At 33.8% G+C, this 24931-nt stretch overlaps 1 protein-coding gene across 3 annotated transcripts in view; it reads left to right on the top strand.

Annotated features, from left to right (window-relative positions):
- The window catches only part of LOC111635346 (xaa-Pro aminopeptidase 1-like), a 132157-nt gene that overhangs the window by 59847 nt on the left and 47379 nt on the right, over positions 1-24931 (top strand). For all 3 annotated transcript variants that reach the window (XM_023380283.1, XM_023380284.1, XM_023380285.1), the window contains exon 9: positions 3610-3691. In XM_023380283.1, coding sequence (XP_023236051.1) covers positions 3610-3691 — 82 coding nt within the window. The remainder of the gene's footprint in view (positions 1-3609; positions 3692-24931) is intronic.

Below are 24931 nucleotides of genomic sequence, written 5' to 3'. Positions count from 1 at the left end.
AATTTAATTCGAACAAATTCAAACAAAACATTCGAAATAGAAAGCCACTTTCAACCACTTTCAGCCTCATATCTACCGCACCCTTATAGTTATCGAGACGCAACCACCCCTATGCACGAATGGAGACTTGGGGCTACCACCACATACAAACACCATTCACGTGTGATGTGTAGTTTTTGCGGAAAAGTGAAATATAGAGACATACATGTCCATTTTTATATAGATTTATTGATGATTACAAGCACTTCTATTTATTTCTCTTTGAACTATATCTTAGTACTGTATTTTCTCTGCTTAAAAATTATCAAAATAACTTAAAATTGATTTACAGATTTTTATTCATTTTTGTTAAATAAAAATATATTAAATTTTAAATGTTAAATTTATATTTGACTAAAGATGTGATCATATTGGCAAATAAAAAAAGAGTAATTAAATTTTCAAAAATGGCCTAATCACATTAGTGAGATAATAGTGTAAATTAGACAAGGCATAAAAAGAATTAAGTTTGTTTTTATTAGCATATTAAACAATAATTTTTACCAATTTGAACACATTTAAACAAATTAGAAATGTTAATCATTTGAAGAATAAGTTGTTCAGTTGTGATCTTACATTCATTTATAAAAATTTTGTGAGTACTTAAATATACATAATTACTAAGCATAATGTTAACATACAAATATCTGATAATCAAACTTTTTAGGTTAGTCTTTGGCTAGTAATTAATTAAAACAACTTAGAAATTTGTTCTAAAAATAGACAATTAGGTTATGATCATATATTTATAATTAGAAATGAAGTTTTAATAAATTAAATAATTTAGAAGTTTCTGGAAGAAAAGGTCAACTTGTCAAAAGGACTTGGACCTGCATCTTCTACATATTATGCAAATGCATTAAAATTTATACTATCTGAATTTCCATTTAGTCTTCTTTCTAACCTATATTAATTAATGTTATATAACCATACAAGTTAATTACTAAGCTGACTTGAGATATTTTAGGCTCATAGCCCTCTGTGGCTTTCAGCCAACTAAGATACTAGCACAAGAGCTAGAAGGCAGTTAGTGTAAAATGTTTCTAGTTGGTGCAACAATTAATCTGTATGGTTATACAGCATTAATTAATATATTTTTGAACTGACAATCAGATGGCAATCTAGATAGTATAACTTTTTTTTTATTTGTGGTTTTAGGCCCCTTACCGCTATAGATAGTATAACTGGTAAAGCATACTCATGATATCTGGAAATGCATGTGAGAATCCTGTTCTAAGTTAACATTTTCTTCCAGAAACTTTTAATTGAAAGTTTTTATTTTCAATTATTAAATTTAATCCAAGATGCCTAAAAAGAACATTATGAGAATAATATGCTATTAACTAATTAGTCAATAGTATATTATTCTCAATTTTTTCTTAGGGTATAGCCCAAAAATTCTGGTGATTAGATATTAGAATTATTTTTATTTAACAAGTAGAATCTATACAAGCATAACTCATCAAAGACCAAATACTAATACTTTGAAGAAATCAAACTTCAATTAAAGTTTTTTGAGACTGTTCATCTTCAGATCTGCATGAAACAAGTTTGAAAAAAAAATTATACTTTGTATACATACATATTTTAAATTCAAATTAGTTTAAGACATTTTAATAAAACCAGTGTAGTATATGTTAACTAGATGACACTTAATATAACAGAATTTTCATGCACAATATATTTAATTAATATGCTATAAAAAAAAACAAATAAAAATAAAACTTTTTTAGTTTTATTTATTTTTACTACATACCATAATAATTACGAATAATATACAAAAATAGAACTTAGTTTAAAGAAACTATTGTGCAAACTTCAAATAAATGCCATTTAATGTTTGTGTCACCATATTACCACATTGTTGGTTTCACCTATTGTGACATCCAGGGAGAATCTAGGTTGTTCAAATCGTGTTTCCTGTTTGCACTTAGGTCAACATTGATGATGATGATGAAGAACTCTTTTGCTGTTTCTAAAGGATGTTTTTTTACACCAATAACATATCTGCTTTTTCCCATTTAGCCACTGCTGTTTTGTTCAGAACTAGCTGATTTCAAGAGGATTGTAGTAATCTTGTCTCTTTTTAACAGTCTGTCACTGAATATTCTATAGGAACTCTCTCAATATACTGTTTGTTCTAATCCATCTCAATTAACTGTATATAGTGTAACCTGATTTACAAATACAGTACTAACAACATGTTAATTCAATACAATGAGCTGATTTATTTAATCTGATTTCCCAGTTTATAAGAAACATTGGATACAATGAGCATTGACCACTTTGATGGGAATTTCATTGTCACAACATTGAAATTCCCATTCACTAAGATTAAAATAACTAGCTAAGATGGCTAGCAGATTTCAGTCTCCATTTTATTTGTCTCATTTGTATTGTGTATTTGTCCATGAGTGATAGTGCCATTCATTCTTACACTGTTATTCAATTTAGTAAATTTTAACTCTACAAACCCTTCTATTAGTGATTATAGTGATTAAAAATCAATTTTATCTTATTTTATTTGTTTTATTACTTATTGTCTTAACTATCTTTCATTGTCTTACTGTTAAATGAAGAAAATGTCTGATAACTTATATACTTGCTTTTCTTATGTTGTATTTGCTTTACTCATTTCATATAAGTTCCTTTTTTCAGTGAATAATATAATCAACACTTTCATTTACTTTACTTAACTTTTAACCAACGATTCTAAATGAAATAGTTACTTGGAAAATTAATCTTAATTTAGTAACATGGATGGGATGATTGGGATTTATGCCAGAACAAGATATAAATTTTAATTATAAGAGAGAACCTCCTGATTTATGAGATTTCAATTTACACAAAGTTTTTGGGAATCTATATGTGAGGTATGTTTATAAATTGGGGTTATACTATATTTATTAGATTTGCTAAATTGTTTATTATAGTTTTTTACTTCTCAATCATAGCTCTTACATTCCAGTTCATTCCAAATTCTTCATCTTTTAAGTTGATTTTTAAATTTTTATGAAGAATATTATGGAGAAATTCTGTTTTTAGAAATTTGGCATTTGAATTTACAAACTTTGTGATTGTTTATTTGTTGTAATTAAATTTTATANAAACACTCACAATACACAAAACACATGCACTGAAAAAATTAGCAAGTACACAGAACTCTCCCAGGAAATAAGGCATCTGTGGAGGATGGATGGATAGGGTGCTTATTGTACCTGTCATTCTCTCCTGTACAGGTGTGATACCACACACACTACACAAAAGCCTGGGAACATTACAATTGAATAGAAATGTTAATACATATGTCACACTACAGAAGGCTACTATATTGAATACATGCCATATTATTAGGAAATTTTTGAATTCAGACACTGATATACTTATTTAATTTTAGTTTTGTTTTGGTTGCTATGCCTTGACTCTGGTCCAGCATAGTACACAGCCACCAGTGTCAACCGAGTATAACCCACTAAACCCAACATAATAATAATAATAATGATGTATCTATTAATTTTTTTAAGGTATGATTATAATTAATTATTTTTCATATGTTTTAATTGATTTCAGGGCTTCTCAATTTGCGAGGATCAGATATTGATTATAATCCAGTTTTCTTTTCTTATGTTTTATTAACAATGGATTCTATATAGTGAGTTCATTACATTCCTTATAGTTCTACATATTAAATTAAATATATTTATTTAATTCAATAAGTATGCACTTTTAATATTAAAACATAATAAATTTAATTTTTATTTTGAACTTGTATACTTATTTTTTAATTTATTTAATATAATTTAGAAAATGCTGTAATATTTGAAATAAAATATTTAAATACTTTAAATATAACTAAAATAAAATTTTATATATCATTTCACTTGATTTTGATTTAATTATTAACCCCAAATTTATTAATTACCAGTTAATTTAATTTAACTTGTTAACTTCATTGAAATATATATATAAACTTCACAAGGAGTTTGATTAATTAAAACTATTAAATAGATGTTTAATTGTAAAGGTATCTAATAATGAATATTAGTTATTATATAATAAATGTTTTAATCAAGTTTTATTAATTGAAAACAAAATTGTTATAACTTTTTTCAAATAAATTATTTATTAGTAATAAGGTAAGAATTCTGTTACAAGGGTGAACATACATAGTGTAAGTGGCCAGAATCACACGTATAGAAAAATTAAATTTTGTTTTCTTGTATTAAAAAAAATTATAATAATTAAATGTTGTGAAGAAAGTTGGTGAAATTTTTTCTCCATCTTGTCAAAGTTATTTTTTTCAACTAGTTATCTTAAGAAGATATTTATTTTTGTGATTCATAATGATTAGTTATAAACTAATCCTTCTGTTACTATTAATATCTGGCATCGAATCTAACCCAGGACCTCTGCAGAAAACACCTACAAAAAGAGGCAGACCACCTATCAACCATTCAGGATTGGAAACAAATCTTATAACTGATTATACAGAAACAAGAAGAACAGTTTCTTCAACTGCTACAGGTGAGAACTCTAATCTTAATAATTTAACAGAATCCATTAATCCTGAAACATCCGACATCTCAACTGCAGAGTTATGGTCAAGAATAGTTAAAACTTATTGAAACGAGTAACCAAAAGATAGATAACCAATTTATGCTTATTCGGGATGAAATTAATAATATTCACACAGAAATTATTGATTTTAAAAAACAACTACAAGAGGTAAATGTTAAATATGAAAAAATTGAACTGGAATTGACTAAACTGCATAGTTATAAAGAACAAATGCAATTTAGATTTAATGCTATGACTAATGTTATTAATAATAATAAATTAATTATCTATGATTGTGCAAATACTATGATAGACAAAAATCATAAAGAACTTCTGGATTTTCTTGCATTTGTTTTAAAAATGCCATGTATTAATAAAGAAGATATAAAATCTATTCATAATATGCCTAATCTTAATATCAATATCAAATGTGTAACTTTAAAAATCAGAACAAATACGTAATAATATACTGTTGAACTATAATAGATTAAAACAAAATAAATTACTAGGAGAATGGCAGAATGTTAATCTGGCTGCAGATTTGGTTAAGGATTCTCGTTTAAGAAGGAAAATGCTTCTACCACATTATATTGATCTAAGAAAACGTGGATTTCAAATTAAATTAAGGAATGATTATTTTATGTTAAACAGCAAAAAATTGCTTAAAGTTTACTACAACATCATTTGGTTTATGCTGAAGATTATTTAGAATATATTCCTTCAGAAAACTTAATAAATCAGACATCTCAACTAATATAAATGAAGAGAATGATAAGATAAAAAAGCAACAAAATAACTTACTACGAATAATTAATTGGAACTGCCAGGGGCTAATCAAAACAATAGTAACAATTTTACTTATCTACTAAATAATAATGTTATAGGTCTTACGGAAACATGGATTACTACTCTGATTACTAATTTATTTAAAAACAGTGATTGATTTAATACTATTACGACATTAGCTAAAAAACCTGAAGGACCAGGTTGCCCTTATGGAGGTTTATGTTTGTTTATAAAAAAAAACTATTGGAGACATTAAATTTTGTCAAAAAACTGATAATTACATATTGGTTATACTGCAAGTTACCAACTCATCTATATCATTTTTATTCAAAAAACTTATAATAATTTTGTTGCTTTACATACCACCGGAACAAATATAAACTATGAATAAAATATTCAATCATTATGGAAAATTGAAATATATTTCTCCATATGTTATAAGTATAGGTGACATGAATGCCAGAATTGCTCAACAAATGGATACAATATACAATGGTCCAAATACATTAATCTGTAATATTCAATAATCCAAAGATATAAAATATAATAAACTAGGAATGCAACTGTTAAACTATATTAGCCAATTACAACTATATATAATGAATGGAAGATTAGAATTCGACGGTCCTTCGGAATTTACATGCATAAACTATAATAGATGCTCGGTAATAGATTTGACTATTTGTTCAGCCCTAGTGACAGATTTGTGTACGGGTCTAAAGGTTTTGAACTGTGATCTATCTGACCATTTTCCGATATGTACATCTTTTGAGGTGTCAACTACATCTGCTTTTGAAAAAGAATTTATATCTCAACAAACAATTTATTATAATTACCAAGCATATTTTTCACAAATTAGTGAACTTATCAAAATTACATCAAATAACGGACTAATCAAGGACAATGAAAAATACCTACAATTGATAAATATAATTAAACAATTTATAAAAATTCGAAATGTTAAAGGACGGCAAATTTTAACATTAAAAAACCCTGGTACGACTTGCAATGCTATACTGTGAAAAGAAAGAAAAATAAAGCTTTACATCAATTTAGGCAAAATTATTCAAATGAATTATTTATGAACTATAAAAAATTAAAAACAATATATGTTAATTTATTGAAATCAAAAAAACTTAAATACTTTAAAAATTTGCAACATCAACTGATTACTACAAAAAATACAGATTTCTTCTGGACAACAATACAGAAATTAAGAAAAAATTAGATCATCAAATAAACAGAAATATATGAGCCTGGAAACAATATTTTAATAGATTTTCAGATATTGATTATCCATCAAACTTAAAAATTCCTAACTTGAATAATAGTCTGCTCGATTTACTGTTTATATACGACGAACTTGAGGATTCAATTCGAAAAATGAAATTAAAATCAGCTCCTGGTATTGACTTAACTCCCAAATTTGTCAAATTATTACCCCCTTCGGGCAAACAACTATTACTCGACTCATTCAATTACTTTTATAAAACGTTAAAATATCCAGAAATTTGGAATACTGCTAAACTAGTCATGATCTATAAAAAAAAAAAAAAAAAGACTTCGTACAGAACCTGAGAACTATCGTCCGATTGCTTTACTACCAGTGTTAAGGAAATGCTTTACATCCATCTTAGCTAACCGTTTTCAACGATGGACTCATGAAAGTAATCTTAACTCTGGATTTCAATATGCCTTTATTAAATCCAGGGGTACAGAATTTGCTATCTTCTTATTACTTCAATTATTCAAATATATTTGCAGAAAAAACGTAGGAAAATATATGCAGCCTTCATCAATATCACCAAAACCTTTGATTCTGTTCATGTTCCGACATTGTTAAATAAATTAAAACAAAATGGTGCAGGCAATAGATTTTCAGATTCGATTATGTATCTTTTCTCTTCTTATAAACTTCATATTGTAAATGGTAACTTAACTAATCCAGAAATTATTACAAATCAAGGAATACTTCAGGGTGAACCTCTTTCTCCGTATCTTTTTAATTTCTACATAAACGACATAAATAATTTATTTGATAAGGATAACGAAGGAATATACATTAATGGATGTTATTTTCACTATATTTTTATACGCAGATGATTTAGTATTATTAGCACCAACTCATATAACTTTACAGCATAAAATTGATAGAATAAATAAATATTTATCATTATATTTATCGATCAACACTTCAAAAACAAAAATAATTATTTTTAGAAAGAATCTTAAACTATCTAATCAAGAAAAAGACCTCTGTTTAGGCATCAGACCTCTTGAAACTGTTAACAATATAAAATACCTGGATATTACTTTTAGCTGGAATGGTTTATTTCAACAGCATTTAAATATCCTTACTACAAAAATCAATTCACTTATCGATAACACTATATATTTATGTTCAGCATTAAAGATTTCTGATTTAAAACTCAAAATAAAATTTTTTAATGCTATAATTCTTCCTTCAATATTTTATGCCAGCCCAATCTGGGCTCTTGACCATTTTTATAAACTTGAAAAATTTTATATTACTTACTTATGTAAAATATTCAGGCTTGAGAGGACAGTACCAACTTATTCTATTAGAGCAGAAACAAACAGAATTCAACTATTTTCTTGGTTTTTAAAGAGACTAATAAAATTTTATTATCGACTTATAAATACAGACAATAAGAATATAAAATTTTTACACCAAAATATGTATGAAATTAATGACTTAAATTCTACTAATCATACTTGGCAGTATAAGTTTAATAATATACTTTGAACATAAAGAATTTCAAGTGTGATATTCGATAGATCTGAAACAGATTGGAAAAATGGTTATACAATAATGGTAGAATCGGCTATATTGCAATCAATAATTCAAGATCAAAATTCAATATTGAAATCAACTTATCATCCTTGGTAGCCCCAGATTTTAAAAATACCTTCCAATTACTGTTTTATTATAACCAATATAAATATGAGCATTAAACGACTATTTTTACAACTCCATTTTAATAAATATTCTTTACTGGTTAATAATACTTACATAGATTTTACCAATCAAACTTGTTATCAATCAAACTTGGTGTAAGTCAAATAACTTCTGTGTCTCATCTATTGAAAGACTGTACAGCTATAAAGAAATATCGTCAAAAATATCAAATAGTAGAAATTCTTGGTATGAACTACGATTCAAAATATACCTCAAGATTAACTAATTTATCAAAAATTAATATGTACAAACTAAACAACTTCTTTACTCAAATTACCAATATGTTTAATAATGATGATATTAATTAATTCTGGTTAACTGCATTCGACAATAATTTCATTTGTATACTTATTGGAGACATGTTTTTATTGTTATAATTGGTAATAACATATGTTGTATTTCTATTTATAAATTTATTATGTTTGTTATTAAAATATTCCCCCTGTAACAAGGTTTTATCCTTAGTACAATAAAGTATTTGATTGATAATTAAATGTTGTAAAAAAAATAAACTGACAAAAAGGGAAAAAGAAAAATAAGAAATTTTATGTTCATAAAAAGATACTTTGGTGGAAATTTCTGAGAAGAACGTACTTCTCAAGTTAAAACAAAAGAATAATGCAAGTCCTAACATCAAACATCTTCAATAGGGATCGAGTTGACAATTGGTGTTGACTCTTCCCACGATCTGGGTTCTGATCTTGTTATGTAACGAGTGAAGACCAATTGGAAAGCGGAGGTGAGTCAGAAACGACCTATCGGAATGTTTGGTCTGAGACTCAAAAAAACTTATTAAAATGTTATAATTATAAAACTGGCCTTTTCAAGGATGTGGAGAGCTTCTCCCTGTCTTCTTATTATGTGGCACCATATGATAAAAAAGAAATAGCCTCTGCATCTCGGTATCAAACTGGATTGCGCCTTGACCTCATGACAGACTTTCTCCTTACAACGCCCCAACTTTCCAAAAGGGATCTGAAAGAATAATTCCAGTGGGATTCATCCTTTGAGGAATGAAACAAATTAGAAGACCCAATGTCGCCAGTAGGAAAAGTTTATTATAACCAGTAGGTGAAGTTTATTATATAAACTTCACCTACTACTTGGTTATTCTTATGGTTATAATAAACCAGATAACTATTTGTATCTATGGAGTTTGTCTCTGTGCAAAATGCTCCCACTCATGCTTCGGAGTGTCACCAGACATTTTGATGTCAGGCACAGTTTGTTGACATCACACTGGCGTCAGAAGTCGGATGTTTAAGCCCAATCTACACCAGTGCTAAATTTACACTGGTGTCAGCAAGTGGGATTTTTCTGATTGTTTTTGCAGTTGTCACAAACAATTTCAGTCCCACAATAATTGTTGAGGCAGCCAAGACAAAAGTGGGAAGGAATCATGGAAACAGACAGGCTCTTCAGCATGAACTTGTGACTTAGGAGGTGGCTTGCTTATCATTCTTTCAGCCTTTGGGGGATGATACCTATTTTCTTGGGAGATTCAGGGTGCATAACAGATTTTTTTGATACATTAGGAGAAGTGGCAGGATTAGCAGTTGGACCCCTAGACAATGTTTAAACATTGCTAAGTGTAAATTGACAGGGATAGCAAGAGATTTTGCATGGCACGACCTCCAAATGAAGAAAGTAATGGAGTATGCAAGTTTTAAATGCCTAATGATAGATAGATTTGATCGAGAACCATATTCTATAAGGGTGCAGAAATTCCATGCGTGTATGCAATGCAAAGACAAAAGAGTCCAAGAATTTGTTGTTAGGTTGCAAACTTTAGCAAGTGCGATAATTATAGAACAAACTGGGACAAAGAAGCAAGAGAATGCGATTATCAAATGGGGTCAGCAGCAAGAATTGGACAAGAAGCTCTGCATTCAATTCTTTCGTGGCTTAAATGAAAAGATAAAGTGCAATGTAATGACCCATGATCCAGCGACATATTCTGAAGTGTTAAAAATAGCGATAAGAGAGGAAACAATTGAGCAATTGACTAACAAACAGGGAAATTATATAGAAAACGTAGAGGAGTCGGCAGAGAATTTCCCAATGAAAGCCAACAGAACAAACAACTAGTGTGTGAGGAGAATTCAATCAAAATAGATGAATGACATTATCCGTGGTGCGAGAGAGACAGGAAGTAGGAAGCCACAATGCCTATTCGAGCTCTCCATGTTGTTTCATGCAACCTCAGTACATAGAACAGCTGTATTTTCCTACAAATAACTGACCATCATTGAATTATTCCATCCAGGATTCAAGACGATACTCAGGATATAATTCACTTCCTTTTAGGTTGAATTATGAATGGGAACCGACAAATTACTGGCAATTTACTCCTAATTGGTTAGGAAGTAGAATTTATGCATTACCCCACTACCCGATTGGTACAGAGGAAACACCATCCCTTCACCCAGTCAAGGGGAGTGGAGAGGAAACCCTAATGCTCCAGAATGGCACATTCCTGTTATAAATACAGGTAACCCCTGTATAACACGGCAATTTTTTGGAACATAACTCCCGTGTTATGTGAATCCGTATTATACGAAACAAAGAACTAATACAAAAAGGGGGATTAGGTTCCAAAAATTAAAAAAACATGCTATTATATTTTCATAATTAAGATAAATATCTTTATTCAAATTTTCTTAAGTAATACATATTAATATAAATTAAACAATGTTTTCTTTGTCATTACTAAGCACTCTTAACCGAGGATGTTTTGTTTTTGGCAAGATATCCTTATCCTCTGAGCATTTTTCTGCATCATCTTCAGGTCTATGCTCTACCTTTTGCAAAAAAATATGTTATCTTAGATTGCTTGCTTTTAGTTCAAAGATCTTTATAAATTTTCTTATATGGTGCTAAGCACTTATGAAGTTCTCTTTTAAACTTTGTGCTTCTTTCATTTGAAGGATCTTCATTTAAGAAATATGACTCTGTTTGGCTAAGCCTAGGCCTTTCTTTATGCTTTGTAGAGTAAACTTTTTAACTTCTTTGTCTTCATCTGTGTTATCATCTTCTGAGTTATCATGGATTCTAGATATCATTTATACCAAACCTGTTTCATCAATTTCTTCCATCAGTAATTCTTGGATATCTTGTGCAGTCATATCGTCAAAACTTTTCCCTCCTAGAAACCTAGCAATTTCTACTACTGCATCCATTGTTTTCTGCTGGAGGAAGTTAGGATGTCGCGATCTGAGAAGGCTGTGTGTATTTGTGCTCTTGCTATCGATCGTGCATCTTGATTTCGATCGAAGGCGTTTTTGGGTTCGAATGGATTTATATACACCGCTGGATTCGTCTCAACGAGAACTTTCAGATGATATGCATTTTGTGTGTGTAGGTCATTCTTAAAGGAATTATAAATGAGAACATCATAGAAGACTTTCGGGCCTATTGCGGTCCCCAAACGTTAAACTAAGGATCATCGTTGGTACAGAGGGTCAACAGGAAACACCGTAACTGCCTTTAATAAACTTTATATCAATCCGGAGCTCTCATACGGAGTGTTGGTGTTTTTCTACGGGGATCAGAACAAAGACTATTGTTCTCCAGGAACCACATGGTCCTGGTCTTCGCTCCTATTGAGTAGGCCCTTATGTGCGTTATATCACTGGAATCAACAACTCAAGCTCTATACATCGAGCTATTTATTATACTCTTATAAACTATCTTTGCGCTGTTACGCAAACTGGGGTACTGGCCATAACTGTGTTAATCGCGAGCCTTGTATCGTATCGTTGTGATCAGGCTCAACTATTAACAGAGAACTCTACCATAACTGTATACACAATTTTGAGAAATACGAGCTACTAACTACGGAGCAACAAGGGTAACTGGTGAAGAACAAAGCCATTTGTCTCTTTACACGTGGCTTCTTAGCCAATCGGCGTAACCATCTACATTCCAGCGTCATCCAGCCTATCAGTGGGTACTCAAGCCTTTCAGCTTTATCTAGTCGATCGGCGCTGCCAGGCTAACCAGCGAACTATAGTTCAAACGACTTTGTGTCTTTCCTAAAGCTTCTTAACTATCACTTATTCTATGAACACTGTGCGGTCAACATAGGCTATTTGGGAGATAGAATGAAGAAACTATACAAGATTTGAATATAAACACCAAACCTTTAGACGAAACTACATTGAAGGAAGCTAAAGCTTCCAAAGACAGCCTGGTAAAGACATCAGAGAATGTCGAGGAAGAGCTGCTCAGGGAAGCCAGCTATCTTTTTGGCTGGGTAATGGATGCCTGCCCAGAACATGCTATTGGTGCCGTAAAAAAGAAACAACGATGGGAAATAAGAAACAGCGCATCTTGTCTATTCAGCTGCCTCAATCAGGCATATGGCATTATCAGAGAGCTTAGCTCAAGAAAGAAGCTGACCAATGATAAAACAGAATCTTTGGAAGTTTTGGAAGAAGTTTTGATTCAGAATCTAAACCACTATACACAGATATGGTTAAAGTGGATAAACCGAGCCACACCACAAGGGTCGTAAGCAAATCATTGAACTCAAAACTTCTCAACTTCTCAAAAACATATGTACGGCCCTGGATGGAATCATGCGGTGCTACTATACCCCAAGCTCCAGGGGAGGTGAGGGCCTGAGAGTTAACATGAAAGAGGTGACAACACAAATCCTCAACACTTTGGAACCCCATCAGCTGGGTATACACGTTAAACTGGTACAGCCTGTCAAGAATGACAGAGTTTGTGTAAGAGTAGGAAACAAAAAAGATTGCCAAAAGCTCAAGGAAGCGATTGAAAAGCTTCCAGGAATCGAAGAGGATAAACTGTAGTACCTCAGAGGGGAAAAAACCCAGAGTCATCCTGCTAAATGTACCGAATTCAATACAAGAAGAAAAAATCTTGGAAGCAAAAATGATATATGGAGAGGCCTTGATAAGGAAGTAATAACTGCGGAATGCACGATTTTTAAGGACGATCAGCACCGTCCTTAAAAATGGGAAATGCCGGGAAAATTGCCGGCACATCATTTTGTCTGTATCCCCCAGAATTAGAAACACCCTTATAGCAAATAAACATATATCGCTTTCCTGGGCAAATCGATGATTTCATACCAGTACTGCGCTGCTATCAATGCTGCAGCTTCAATCACTATGCCCGGGATTGTACGGAAGATCAGAAATGCAGCCACTGTGGCAAAAACCACAGATATTCCGAGTGTAAACGGCGAGACAAAACACCAACGTGCATAAATTGCAGGAAGGCAAATAGGGAAGTCCCAATGGAAAAAGGAAAGCAACACATCACAATGCGTTTAGCAGGGAATGTACACTCCTACAGAAGATAAAGGCACAAACTGTCAGTAAAACGAACTATGGAACGTAACCGTATTGTACCTACTTTAGCAGCATAAGCCACATTGATCAATCATATTCATATCATTACCCCAATGGATCTTATAAACATTAACATTCTACAGATTAACACCGAACGCTGCAAGGCAGCTGGCTCATTAACTATTGAGGCAGCCAATGAACTCGATGCAGATTTGTTTCTTATACAAGAGCCCTACACTGTTCAGCACACAATAGTGTGGTATAGTGGCTGGAGCGTATTACATAAAAACACGGATTCACGACCGAAAAGCAGTATAATAGTTTGCAACCAAAAGATTGATATCGCACTAATCCCTGAGCTTTCTACCAATTTAATTATGATGACAGTTATACATCAGGGAAAGCCAGTCTTTATTGTCAATGCCTACCTTCCACCGGATATGGATGACAATAGTGGAATTAGCACACTCGAGCATGTTATCAAGAAAGTAGACCACAAGAATCTCATTTTAGCAGGCGACGTCAACGCCAAATCGGCCATATGGTACCATAAAGAAGAAGATAATAGAGGCCGCCTACTAGCAAACCTAATGGATGAATTCCAACTTATCTCGGTTAATATGACCACCCACCCAACGTTCCACACTCCCCATGCCGATGGATGGACGGATGTCTGCCTGGTCTTGGCAGACTTGGCGTATTTGGTCACAAGCTGTGACCATCAGCCAGCGACCATTGTTACATCTTTACCCAGATCGTAAATACTAAGAACTCAGAAGATAGAAGCATCGAGACAAATGTGAGGAACATGAACTGGGAACTCTTCAAACAGATCTTTAGTAAGAAATGGGAAAACTTTCACTTCCCAACCATCATTGACCAGGGGGGTATGGACATATACGTAAATCATGTCACACAGGCGCTACAAAGTGCAGGTAAACAAGCCACCATTTCTAGGAAGACAAAGAAAAGAAAACACATTGGTGGACAGCTGAAAAGAGCAAAAAAGGATATAAACAAAGCAAGAAGGAAAATAACAAGATCAAAGAATGAAGAGATAAAAAACAGGCTAAAAATAGAATATATGGCTCAAATAAAAGACTACAAGAAGATCAATACAGCTCGCACTAAGGCATGGAGAGAATTCTGCACCAGCACAAACGCCAAAGGACCTTGGGAGACTCCATACCGCCTGATAGTAAATAGAAGACAAAGGCTGCGAATCCCAGACAAAACACCTGGTAATGAAGGGCATAGGGAATGCAACCTTGGTGATATAGAAGAAAATATCCAAAACTTGTTGAAACACCATTTCCCTCAGGACTCAACTGCAGACGACCTAGAAATCCATAAACTGACGTGGCTACAGAGCCAACAAGACCTGAGAACAGAAAACGACAGAATGTTCACTGTCAGTGAAGTAAGGAAAGCAATAAAAACACTAGAGAACGGAAAGGCCTCAGGAAGAGATGGAGTAACGGCAGAAATGGTTAAGGCTCGATTTGAGGAGATACCGATGGCGTTTGTCCACCTATTCAATGAGTGCCTGCAAATGGGGATATTCCCGACAAACTGGAAAATGGGAAATGTTAAATTCATTCCAAAATGGGACAACCCGCAGTCCCCTGATGATTACAGGCCGATCCGCCTTCTACCTATGCTAGGGAAAGTTCTTGACGGCCTACTGATAGATAGAATAAACTACCATCTGTTTAAAACCGATTGCATGAATAGCAGCCAGTACGGGTTTAGAAAGCGGCGGTCAGCAGTCGAGGCGATTCTAAATGCCAAAAGCTTTGTTAAAAATGCTCGGGAGAACAACAAACATGCTTTAATGATCAGCATTGACTACAAAAAGACTTTCGACCACCTATGGTGGCCGAACGTGCTCTACAGATTAAAGGAGGTGGACTGCCCAAGGAACATTACTAACCTGGTGAAGAGCTATCTTACGAACAGACGGGTGGAATTCACCACAAACAATATCTCGGTAAGTAGTACGGTACACAGAGGTTGCCCACAAGGATCACAATGTGGTCCGGGCCTCTGGAACCTGGTTTTCGATGGATTACTGTATACAATAGAACAATCCACGGACATAAAAATTCAAGCATTCGCTGATCATGATAGCCAATAAAAACTGTGACCACCTAGCCAAAGAGGCAAATAAGGTAGTGCAGATAGTACAGGAATGGAGCATTAATCACAAGTTGCCGATAAACCGTGCAAAGTGCACATCAATGACATGCACACGAAAAGACAAGTGGGGGCAATTAAAAAGAGCGATAGGTGTGCACATCGATGGCAAGAAAATCAAAACAGTCACGGAATTAAAGTACCTCGGTATATATTTCGACCAAAAATTGAACTGGCGAAGCCACGTTGAAGAAATATGTAGGAAAACTAACCAGAAGATAAATTTGCTGACACGGATAGCAGGCAAAGAGTGGGGGCTAAATTTTCAGAACTGCAAAATCATTTACAAGGCGGCAATAGAGCCGGCTGTGCTTTATGCAATACCTGTATGGCATGAAGCATTAAATAACATATATGGAAGGAGGAAACTCATGTCCATTCAGCGCAGGGCATCCCTACAAATGTGTAGAGCTTACAGGATGACACCCACGGACGCGCTACTGGTTCTCGCAGGTATACGGCCAATACACCTCACAGCCAAGGCACTCACATGGAAGTGGTACCTTTCCAAAGGAGACATCACACAATGGACAGATCAAGGAAAGGACAACAACAGGAAGGAGGAGAAAATTCCATTTAATTGTGATGATTTAATAGACAAAATAAAATGCCATGGGATAGATGATTACGAAAGCGGGAGGAACCATTTCCACCCAGCTGACGAAACACACTACAGTGTTGACCTACAGTTTGAGGGAATAGAAAACACACCAAGTGATTGGGCTGTCTACACAGATGGGTCTAAGCAGGAAAGGGGAGTGGGTGCAGGAGTGGTCATATTTGCACAAAATAGCCGGAAGACCTTCCAAGCACACCTCAAGATGGCACCTTACTGCAGTGTTATGCAGGCTGAACTTTGGGCAGTGCACAAGGCCCTAAATCACATAGCCACTAACATCAATTATTACAAAGGGAAAATAAATATCTACACTGACAGCAGGGCAGTGCTACACACACTTGAGAACAAAAGGAGACCCACACGATTAGGAAGAGAACTAGTAAGCACCGCAAACTCTCTTGCTATGCATAGAATCATCCACTTCAATTGGATTCCGGCCCACAAAGGTTACAGAGGGAACGAAACAGTGGACCTGCTTGCCAAAAAGGCTTGCGTACTCCACTCCCCCCACACCTACTCACGCATACCGATGACGATGATCTGGGAGAAAGTAAACTCAATTACAAACACCCTATGGCAGATTGAATGGGACAACTCCACGACGGGAAGACTCTGCCATAGATTTATACCAACTCTAACCGCAAGGAAAAAAAGCCCATCACTTTGAACCCAATCCAGACATGACCCAATGCCTAACGGGTCATGGGAAATTTGTCTTACCTTTACTGCTTTAAAAAACGCAAAAAAAAATTTTAAAAAACTTTAAAAAATTTAAAAATAAATGTGATTGTGAACTTAAAAGTGAGGGAGACGCCGAACATTTTATGTTCCACTGCCCTAAATTCCACCAGCATAGAGTAGAATTTTTTAGGGACACCATCACAAGTGGACTAACATGACCACCACAGCTGGCAGACATCTTTGCCACCAAACGGCTGTGGTGCAGCCTTCAAACATTCATCAAGAAAACAAAAGAACTAAAACCGGACTACCTCAAAAAACAGCAACAGACACTGAATGACAGTAGTCCAATCCACCAAACATCGGAAAGTGAAACAGATGAAGATAGCAAGGACTGTTCCTGATCGTATATGCTTTGTACAGTACATATAACTTCCCCTTTTTTACATTAATTGCTCGACATTACCTTATATAAATTGTAAACATTAATCCTGAATACTGTATGTATTGCCGCGCCACTTAGTTTATACAGTTTCCATGCTATTATTGGATCTTGTAATCATATTTTGTTTTACTTAGTGTGTTGAGGCATTGCAGGCACCCATGGAACCCATGGTCACTTCCTTCCTCTCTCCTATATATCTAACTTCCTCTTGCTGCTTATCATCTTACCTTCGAACCTTTTTTCCGTTTCCTGTATAAACGAGCTAAGTTAGTCAGCTAAAAGACTGACAGCTCTCTCACCCTCTTTTACAAATTACAAATTGTTTTCTGCTGTCTCGATCAAATTTTTACTTTCAATTGATGTAAAATACTATATTATTTTTTTCTGACTTTCTACAATGATTATCGACACGACTGTGTGCCGGAAATAGCTGTTACCTAACGGGTACTTTATGCGGATTCGCATTAGTGTACCAGACCTGGACTTTAAGCATGCACCGAATTAAATAATGACAGTTTGTCAATAACAAATCAAATATTTAATAAATATTCTAGTAATAAACTATATACAATATTTAGTAAAAATCAAGTAACAATTTATTCAATGAAAATCAATAAGAATCAACCCGACAAAACTCAAATCAATCTATTTTCTAACTTAATTCTATTCCCCTTTGGAATTCGACAAAATTTCAAAGACTTAACTTATATACAATTATTCTTATGAATTAAAGATCCTAATCGTCACCTCAATATACAGTGGTACCTCAGGTTACGAACGCCCCAGCATACGAAATTTTCAGGATACGACATGAAATTCGAACATATTTTTGCTCCACGATACGAACAAAAACTCACCATACGACGTTACATTAGTTCGCATTTTTCATTTGTTTTTCTTACTACAGTTATTTTTTTNGGGCAAAAAAATATATGTCATCAAATTGTTGGATTTAAATGAAGCAACAATACGGACTATAAGGAAAAATGAACAGAAAATTAGAGATTCTGTTGCTGCAGACTGTTCTATCTCCTCAACATGACATCTCGTCCTAGGCAGCAATAATTGAGCAGATGGAAAAAGCCCTTAGCATCTGGATTGAAGACTATTCAAAAAAGCGGATTCCACTGAGCACCAATATTATTAAACACAAAGCCTTGAAAATTTACAACTACTTAAAGGAAAATGGAAAAACTGCTACTAATCCAGATTTTGTAGCCAGCAAAGTGTGGTTTGTTTGTATGAGAAAATGCTTATCACTACAAAACCTAAAAATAGAGGGTGAAAGTGCATCAGCTGATAAAGAAGCCGTTGAAATTTATCCAATGGAATTAAAAAGAATTATTGAAGACGGTGGATATTTAATTAACCATCTTCTTCAATAATTAATGTCGGCATTAAATCCCTGAGCAGTCGGCATTAAAAACCTGGTTTTTAATGCCGACTGCTCAGTGATGGAAAAAAAATGCCTAAGAAAACATATATTTCTAAAGACGAAAAAGTTACGTCAGGTTTCAAGGTATCAAAAAACCATGTAACATTACTTATGTGCAGTAATGCTTCAGGTGATTAACGGTAAAACCTATGCTGGTTTATAAATCTCTCAATCCTCATGCAATGAAAAACCTAAATAAAAGTAAGAGTAATTTACCAGTATACTGGACAGCAAATAAAAAAGCTTGGAAGACTACTGAATGATTTAAGAAATGGTTTTTAAACTATTTTGTACCAAGTGTGGAAAACTACTTACAACAGAAAAATTTAGAGTAGAGTAAAAAATAATAAGTTTTACATGGCCAACGATTATTTAATATTAATAAAATAAAAGGACGACACTTACAAAAAAAATTTTTGTTTCAGTCATTTCTTTCATTGTTCGCACCATCAGCAGTTCATAAAATCACAAACTCACGGAGATGACCTTCCTTTTTAGGCTACTGCCTCCGTAGTTAAAATGCAAAAATGATAAGGAAGGTCGTCTCTGTGATTTTATGAACTGCTGATGGTGCGAACAATGAAAGAAATGACTGAAACAAAAATTTTTTTTGTAAGTGTCGTCCTTTTATTTTATTAATATTAAATAATCGTTGGCCATGTAAAACTTATTATTTTTTACTCTACTCTAAATTTTTCTGTTGTAAGTAGTTTTCCACACTTGGTACAAAATAGTTTAAAAACCATTTCTTAAATCATTCAGTAGTCTTCCAAGCTTTTTTATTTGCTGTCCAGTATACTGGTAAATTACTCTTACTTTTATTTAGGTTTTTCATTGCATGAGGATTGAGAGATTTATAAACCAGCATAGGTTTTACCGTTAATCACCTGAAGCATTACTGCACATAAGTAATGTTACATGGTTTTTTGATACCTTGAAACCTGACGTAACTTTTTCGTCTTTAGAAATATATGTTTTCTTAGGCATTTTTTTTCCATCACTGAGCAGTCGGCATTAAAAACCAGGTTTTTAATGCCGACTGCTCAGGGATTTAATGCCGACATTAATTATTGAAGAAGATGGTTAATTAAATATCCACCGTCTTCAATAATTCTTTTTAATTCCATTGGATAAATTTCAACGGCTTCTTTATCAGCTGATGCACTTTCACCCTCTATTTTTAGGTTTTGTAGTGATAAGCATTTTCTCATACAAACAAACCACACTTTGCTGGCTACAAAATCTGGATTAGTAGCAGTTTTTCCATTTTCCTTTAAGTAGTTGTAAATTTTCAAGGCTTTGTGTTTAATAATATTGGTGCTCAGTGGAATCCACTTTTTTGAATAGTCTTCAATCCAGATGCTAAGGGCTTTTTCCATCTGCTCAATTATTGCTGCCTAGGACGAGATGTCATGTTGAGGAGATAGAACAGTCTGCAGCAACAGAATCTCTAATTTTCTGTTCATTTTTCCTTATAGTCCGTATTGTTGCTTCATTTAAATCCAACAATTTGATGACATATATTTTTTTTTTTTGCCCATTTTGAGTCAATCTAAAATTTGTAATTTTATTTGTTTGGAGATGAAGTGTCTTTTAAGAGACATTTTTTTTTTTTTCGCTAGACATAGCTTAGGGCTACAGATTCATAAAAATAAAAACATAATTATTATTTAAAAACGGTTGAGTACAGTACTACAGTACTTACCTGAAAATTTTTAATCTACATAGCCAAAAAAAGATACACAATTAAAGTCTTAAAGTATACTTGTAAAGGTGTGGATTGTCTCAAGGTTCGGAGGTGTGGTTCAATGCCTAAAAACCGGTGACAGAATAAAGATAGTATGGAATAAGGGAAAAACACCTGGCAACACCAAAAGCAGAAGCGTCACGGTCTGGCAACACTGAAACAAGTTTCGAGAAGGACTGCGTGTATCAACAGAAGGCGGGAAAAGAAAATTTACATACTTAAGTATTAATAGTTCACGAAAATTATGCAGGAAAATCTGATAGTACGTATGCACTTAAATGAAAAATGTCAAATGAGGTATCTTTTGCACTTAAAAGCTTTATCATGTTTATTCAACTGTTGTACGGGGATTTCCCTAATTTCAGATTAGATAAAGTTTGCTTTTAATAGTTTTTATTACCTATCATGTTGTACAAGAGTTTTATCCAATTCTTCAACCATGTTAGAGTGAATCTGTTCTGTAGAAGTGCTGTGTTATACAGGGGTTACCTGTAATCCTTTTTCATTGCAATATTGGGAACAAATGCCCTTCAATCGAGAACAGTATAAACAGATGGGACATAGGGATGATCAGAACTTTGAATATTTGCCTTTTAACCTGATGCATTACACACAAGGCTGGTTTGGAAACAACCCTAATGTTGAATGGGCCCTAGATAACACCATTCCTAAATATTTAATGCTGACCAGTCTGGCGAAATGCCTTTGACAAGCAAATAATGTATCACAGGAGTTAAATAAGGATAATGTAAGGTTTAATCGTAATGGAAGTAGAATAACCTCAGTGAAAACGAGAGAACAACATTGGGATTTAGAGCAAGTAGTAGATTATCTACATGAAGCTACTTGTTTATTGGTGTTGGAAAATCTAAATTAATAGATAGAGATTTACCTACCCCTTGTACTTTAGTCTGTGAAAATGAGAATAAGAGGGCAAAATTAACAATAGACACAGGGACAGCATTTTTTTTTTATCAAAAAGATTTTTTTTCTGAACTTATACAAGTTAAAGAAAGCTGAAACCAGAGAGGTGGAATTACTTAGCGTCGCTGGACACACAATAGATATGATCGGGAAATTTGATTTAACATTTAAGATTGGGCTATTGAATTTTAGACACAATTGCTATATTGTGGACCCCAAAATAACAGAACCTAATGACGGGATCCTAGGTAGAGACATAATAGAGAAAAATGACCTTACGATTGCGATAAAAAATGCAAAGCTTATTTTTCTTACAGGTAACAAAGTTACATTCTGGGGATTGACAAACCTTCACAGTAATGCTAATAACCCATGTAACATAAGTAAGAATGATAGCACGCTTGCAATGGTAGAAAGACAAAAGAACAGGAAGGATAGTTTAAATCAAAGGGATTTAACCCAAACAAATAATTATAGAGAGGGTAGGAAAGTGAGTAAAAGAAAAAAACAAAAAAGAAACAAAGAAAGATTAGAGAGACAGTTTGTAGAAGAGAGAAATTAAAAGGGAGACAACCAGAGAGTGGTGGTGGTAAAGCATGACTCCACCATTCCCCCTTATAGATGGGTGAGTATGTGGCAAGCATGTCAATAACCAGATAGTTGAGTCATGTCCACTTGAAAGGGAAGACCTGATAGTTGCTAATGTGTTGAAGGTACCCAGACACGGAACTATTCCCATAAGGATAGTGAATGTAAGCACATAACCCCTAAAGCTGAAGCAAAGTAGGCACATACTTCCAAGTGGAATAAGAATCAGAGGAGGAGGCAAAAGTAGATAGGATATCTCGGGTTGAAGAAAATCCCATGACCAGAGCCAAATTTGCTAGTTTATTTGATTTGAAAGAAGTAAGTAAAGACAAATTAACCCCTTAAACAATTCATTATACAAATATCAGCAAGTGTTGTAATTCAAACACAAATAATTATCATATTTATCTTCAGGCACTTGGCAATACTCATCATCAAGTTTTATTCAGTTGATTTGAATCTTGATCATCAAGTTTTATTCAACTGAATAAAACTTGATGATGAGTATTGCCAAGTGCCTGAAGATAAATACGATAATTATTTGTGTTTGAATTTGACTGAATAAAACTTGATGATGAGTATTGCCAAGTGCCTGAAGATAAATACGATAATTATTTGTGTTTGAATTACTACTAATAACTACAAGCACGGTTTCAAAAGTATCAGCAAGTGTTCACAAAACATGACTTTGACTTGTTTTGTGAACACAAGTATTATGATTAAAGTATTATGATTAAAGTATTATGGTTAAAGTATTATGGTTAAAGTATTATGATTAAAGTATTATGATTAAGGTATTATGATTTAATTCATCACTTGAGAGAAACGGGAAACAGGCCCCCATTTATCATACTCCTTATTGCATTTTGTATGCTCAGCGGGAATTAATGAATAATCTAGTGGGAGATATGGTGAAGAGCGGGGGTAGTCGAATCGTCCAGTTTCCCATGGTCTGCGCCAGCCCTTTTGATAAGGAAGAGTGATGGAAATTGGAGATTTGTGGTGGACTTTAGGCAATTAAATCTGTACTAATATTATTAAGAGGTAATGTTTGTAAGTTTGTATGCAAGGGCTAATCCCCGAAACTACTCATCCGATTTCAAAAATTCTTTCACCAATATTTACAATGGAACTTCAGGGTGGACATAGGCTGTATATTATTCCATTAAACTTTCATAAAAATTAAAAGATATCATCTAGGGTTAACGCTTTTATGTCCAATAGATGGCGCTACGAGTACAACAACTTAAGTTTGCTTTTCTGTGAGGATGAACTAAAGCAGATCATCTGTCTATATAAATAAAAATGTAATGTTTGTTTGTTCCTACCGATTCCTTTGAAATTTTGACACAACACTGCATTCGAATACACCCGTGCTTTTATATAATATATGTCGAAATTTCCCCTACTGGGGGGAGAGGGACAGAATTAAGGCTTACCGTAAAGAACTCTGCTTCTATTTATGCTATTTTAGATGCGGTTTTTTGCATTTTAATAGGGTACGTCAACAGAATATACACTAAAAAGGGATTTTTCAATATTCCCCCCGTGGGGGAGAGGGACAGGATTAAGGCTTACCATGAAGAACTTGGCTTGTATTATACTATTTTAGATGCAGTTTTTGCGTTTTTGATTGCGTTTTAATAGGTTACTATTAAAACGCAATCTTACTAGCAGACCCCACCACGTGGTGGTGTCTGCTAGTAAGATAATAAAAATAGATCCTTACCCTCTGCCCCTCATCCAGGAGTCATTGAGCTTACTTGGAAAGGTGAGATATTTTTCAACAATGGACATTTTAAGTGAATATTGGCAGTTACCCCTGAACCCTGACTCAAAGCAAAAGACTGAATTCACTACCCTGTCGGGACATTCCCAATTTAATTGTATGGCTATGCGACTTTGCAATGCAGCTGCAACCCTCTAATGCCTTGCAGATTTGATATTAACTAGCCTAAAACATAAAATTTGTCTAGTTTATATGGACAATATCATGGTGTTCAGTTCAGACATTAATTCGCAATTGGAGCACTTAGAACTCATTTTTTAATGCCTAGCAAGTGCCAGAATAAAACTTAAGCCCAAAAAATGCAGTTTTTTGAAGTAACAGATAATATTTTTGGGGCACGAAGTCTTGGAAGAAGGGATTCAACCTAACCCTTCAAAGATCAAATGCGTGAAGAACTTCCTCAACCATGCAATGAACGTGATGTGAGGACCATTTTAGGATTAATGGGATACTGTAGAAGGCACATTTTTCAGTATGCAAAAATATCTAAGTTTTTCTGACCTACTGAAGGTAGATAACAAATTTTGCTGGACTGAAGAACACAGAGATGTTTGAGATGCTAAAGGAAATTTTGGTGTCCACTCCCCTTTAGACTGTCAAAATCACCAGATTTTGCCAAACATGTCGCCAAAATGAAGGGACTGTCAAAATCACCAGATTTTGACAGTCCCTCCATTTTGGCGACTGATGCATCAAACACTGCCATTGGAGTCATAGTATCGCAGGAAGATGAGCAGGGTGAACTCCCTGTGGCCTATACTATTCAATTACTCAAGGAAGCCTAAAGAAATTATAGTATGACAGAAAAGGAGTGTTTGGCAGTA

Source organism: Centruroides sculpturatus, unplaced genomic scaffold, assembly GCF_000671375.1.
Source record: "Centruroides sculpturatus isolate CEXI.00-Female unplaced genomic scaffold, Cexi_2.0 scaffold784, whole genome shotgun sequence".
Classification (NCBI taxonomy): Eukaryota; Metazoa; Arthropoda; class Arachnida; order Scorpiones; family Buthidae; genus Centruroides; species Centruroides sculpturatus.
Note: the sequence above shows the minus strand (reverse complement) of the source record. Positions and strands in the feature narration are given on the sequence as shown.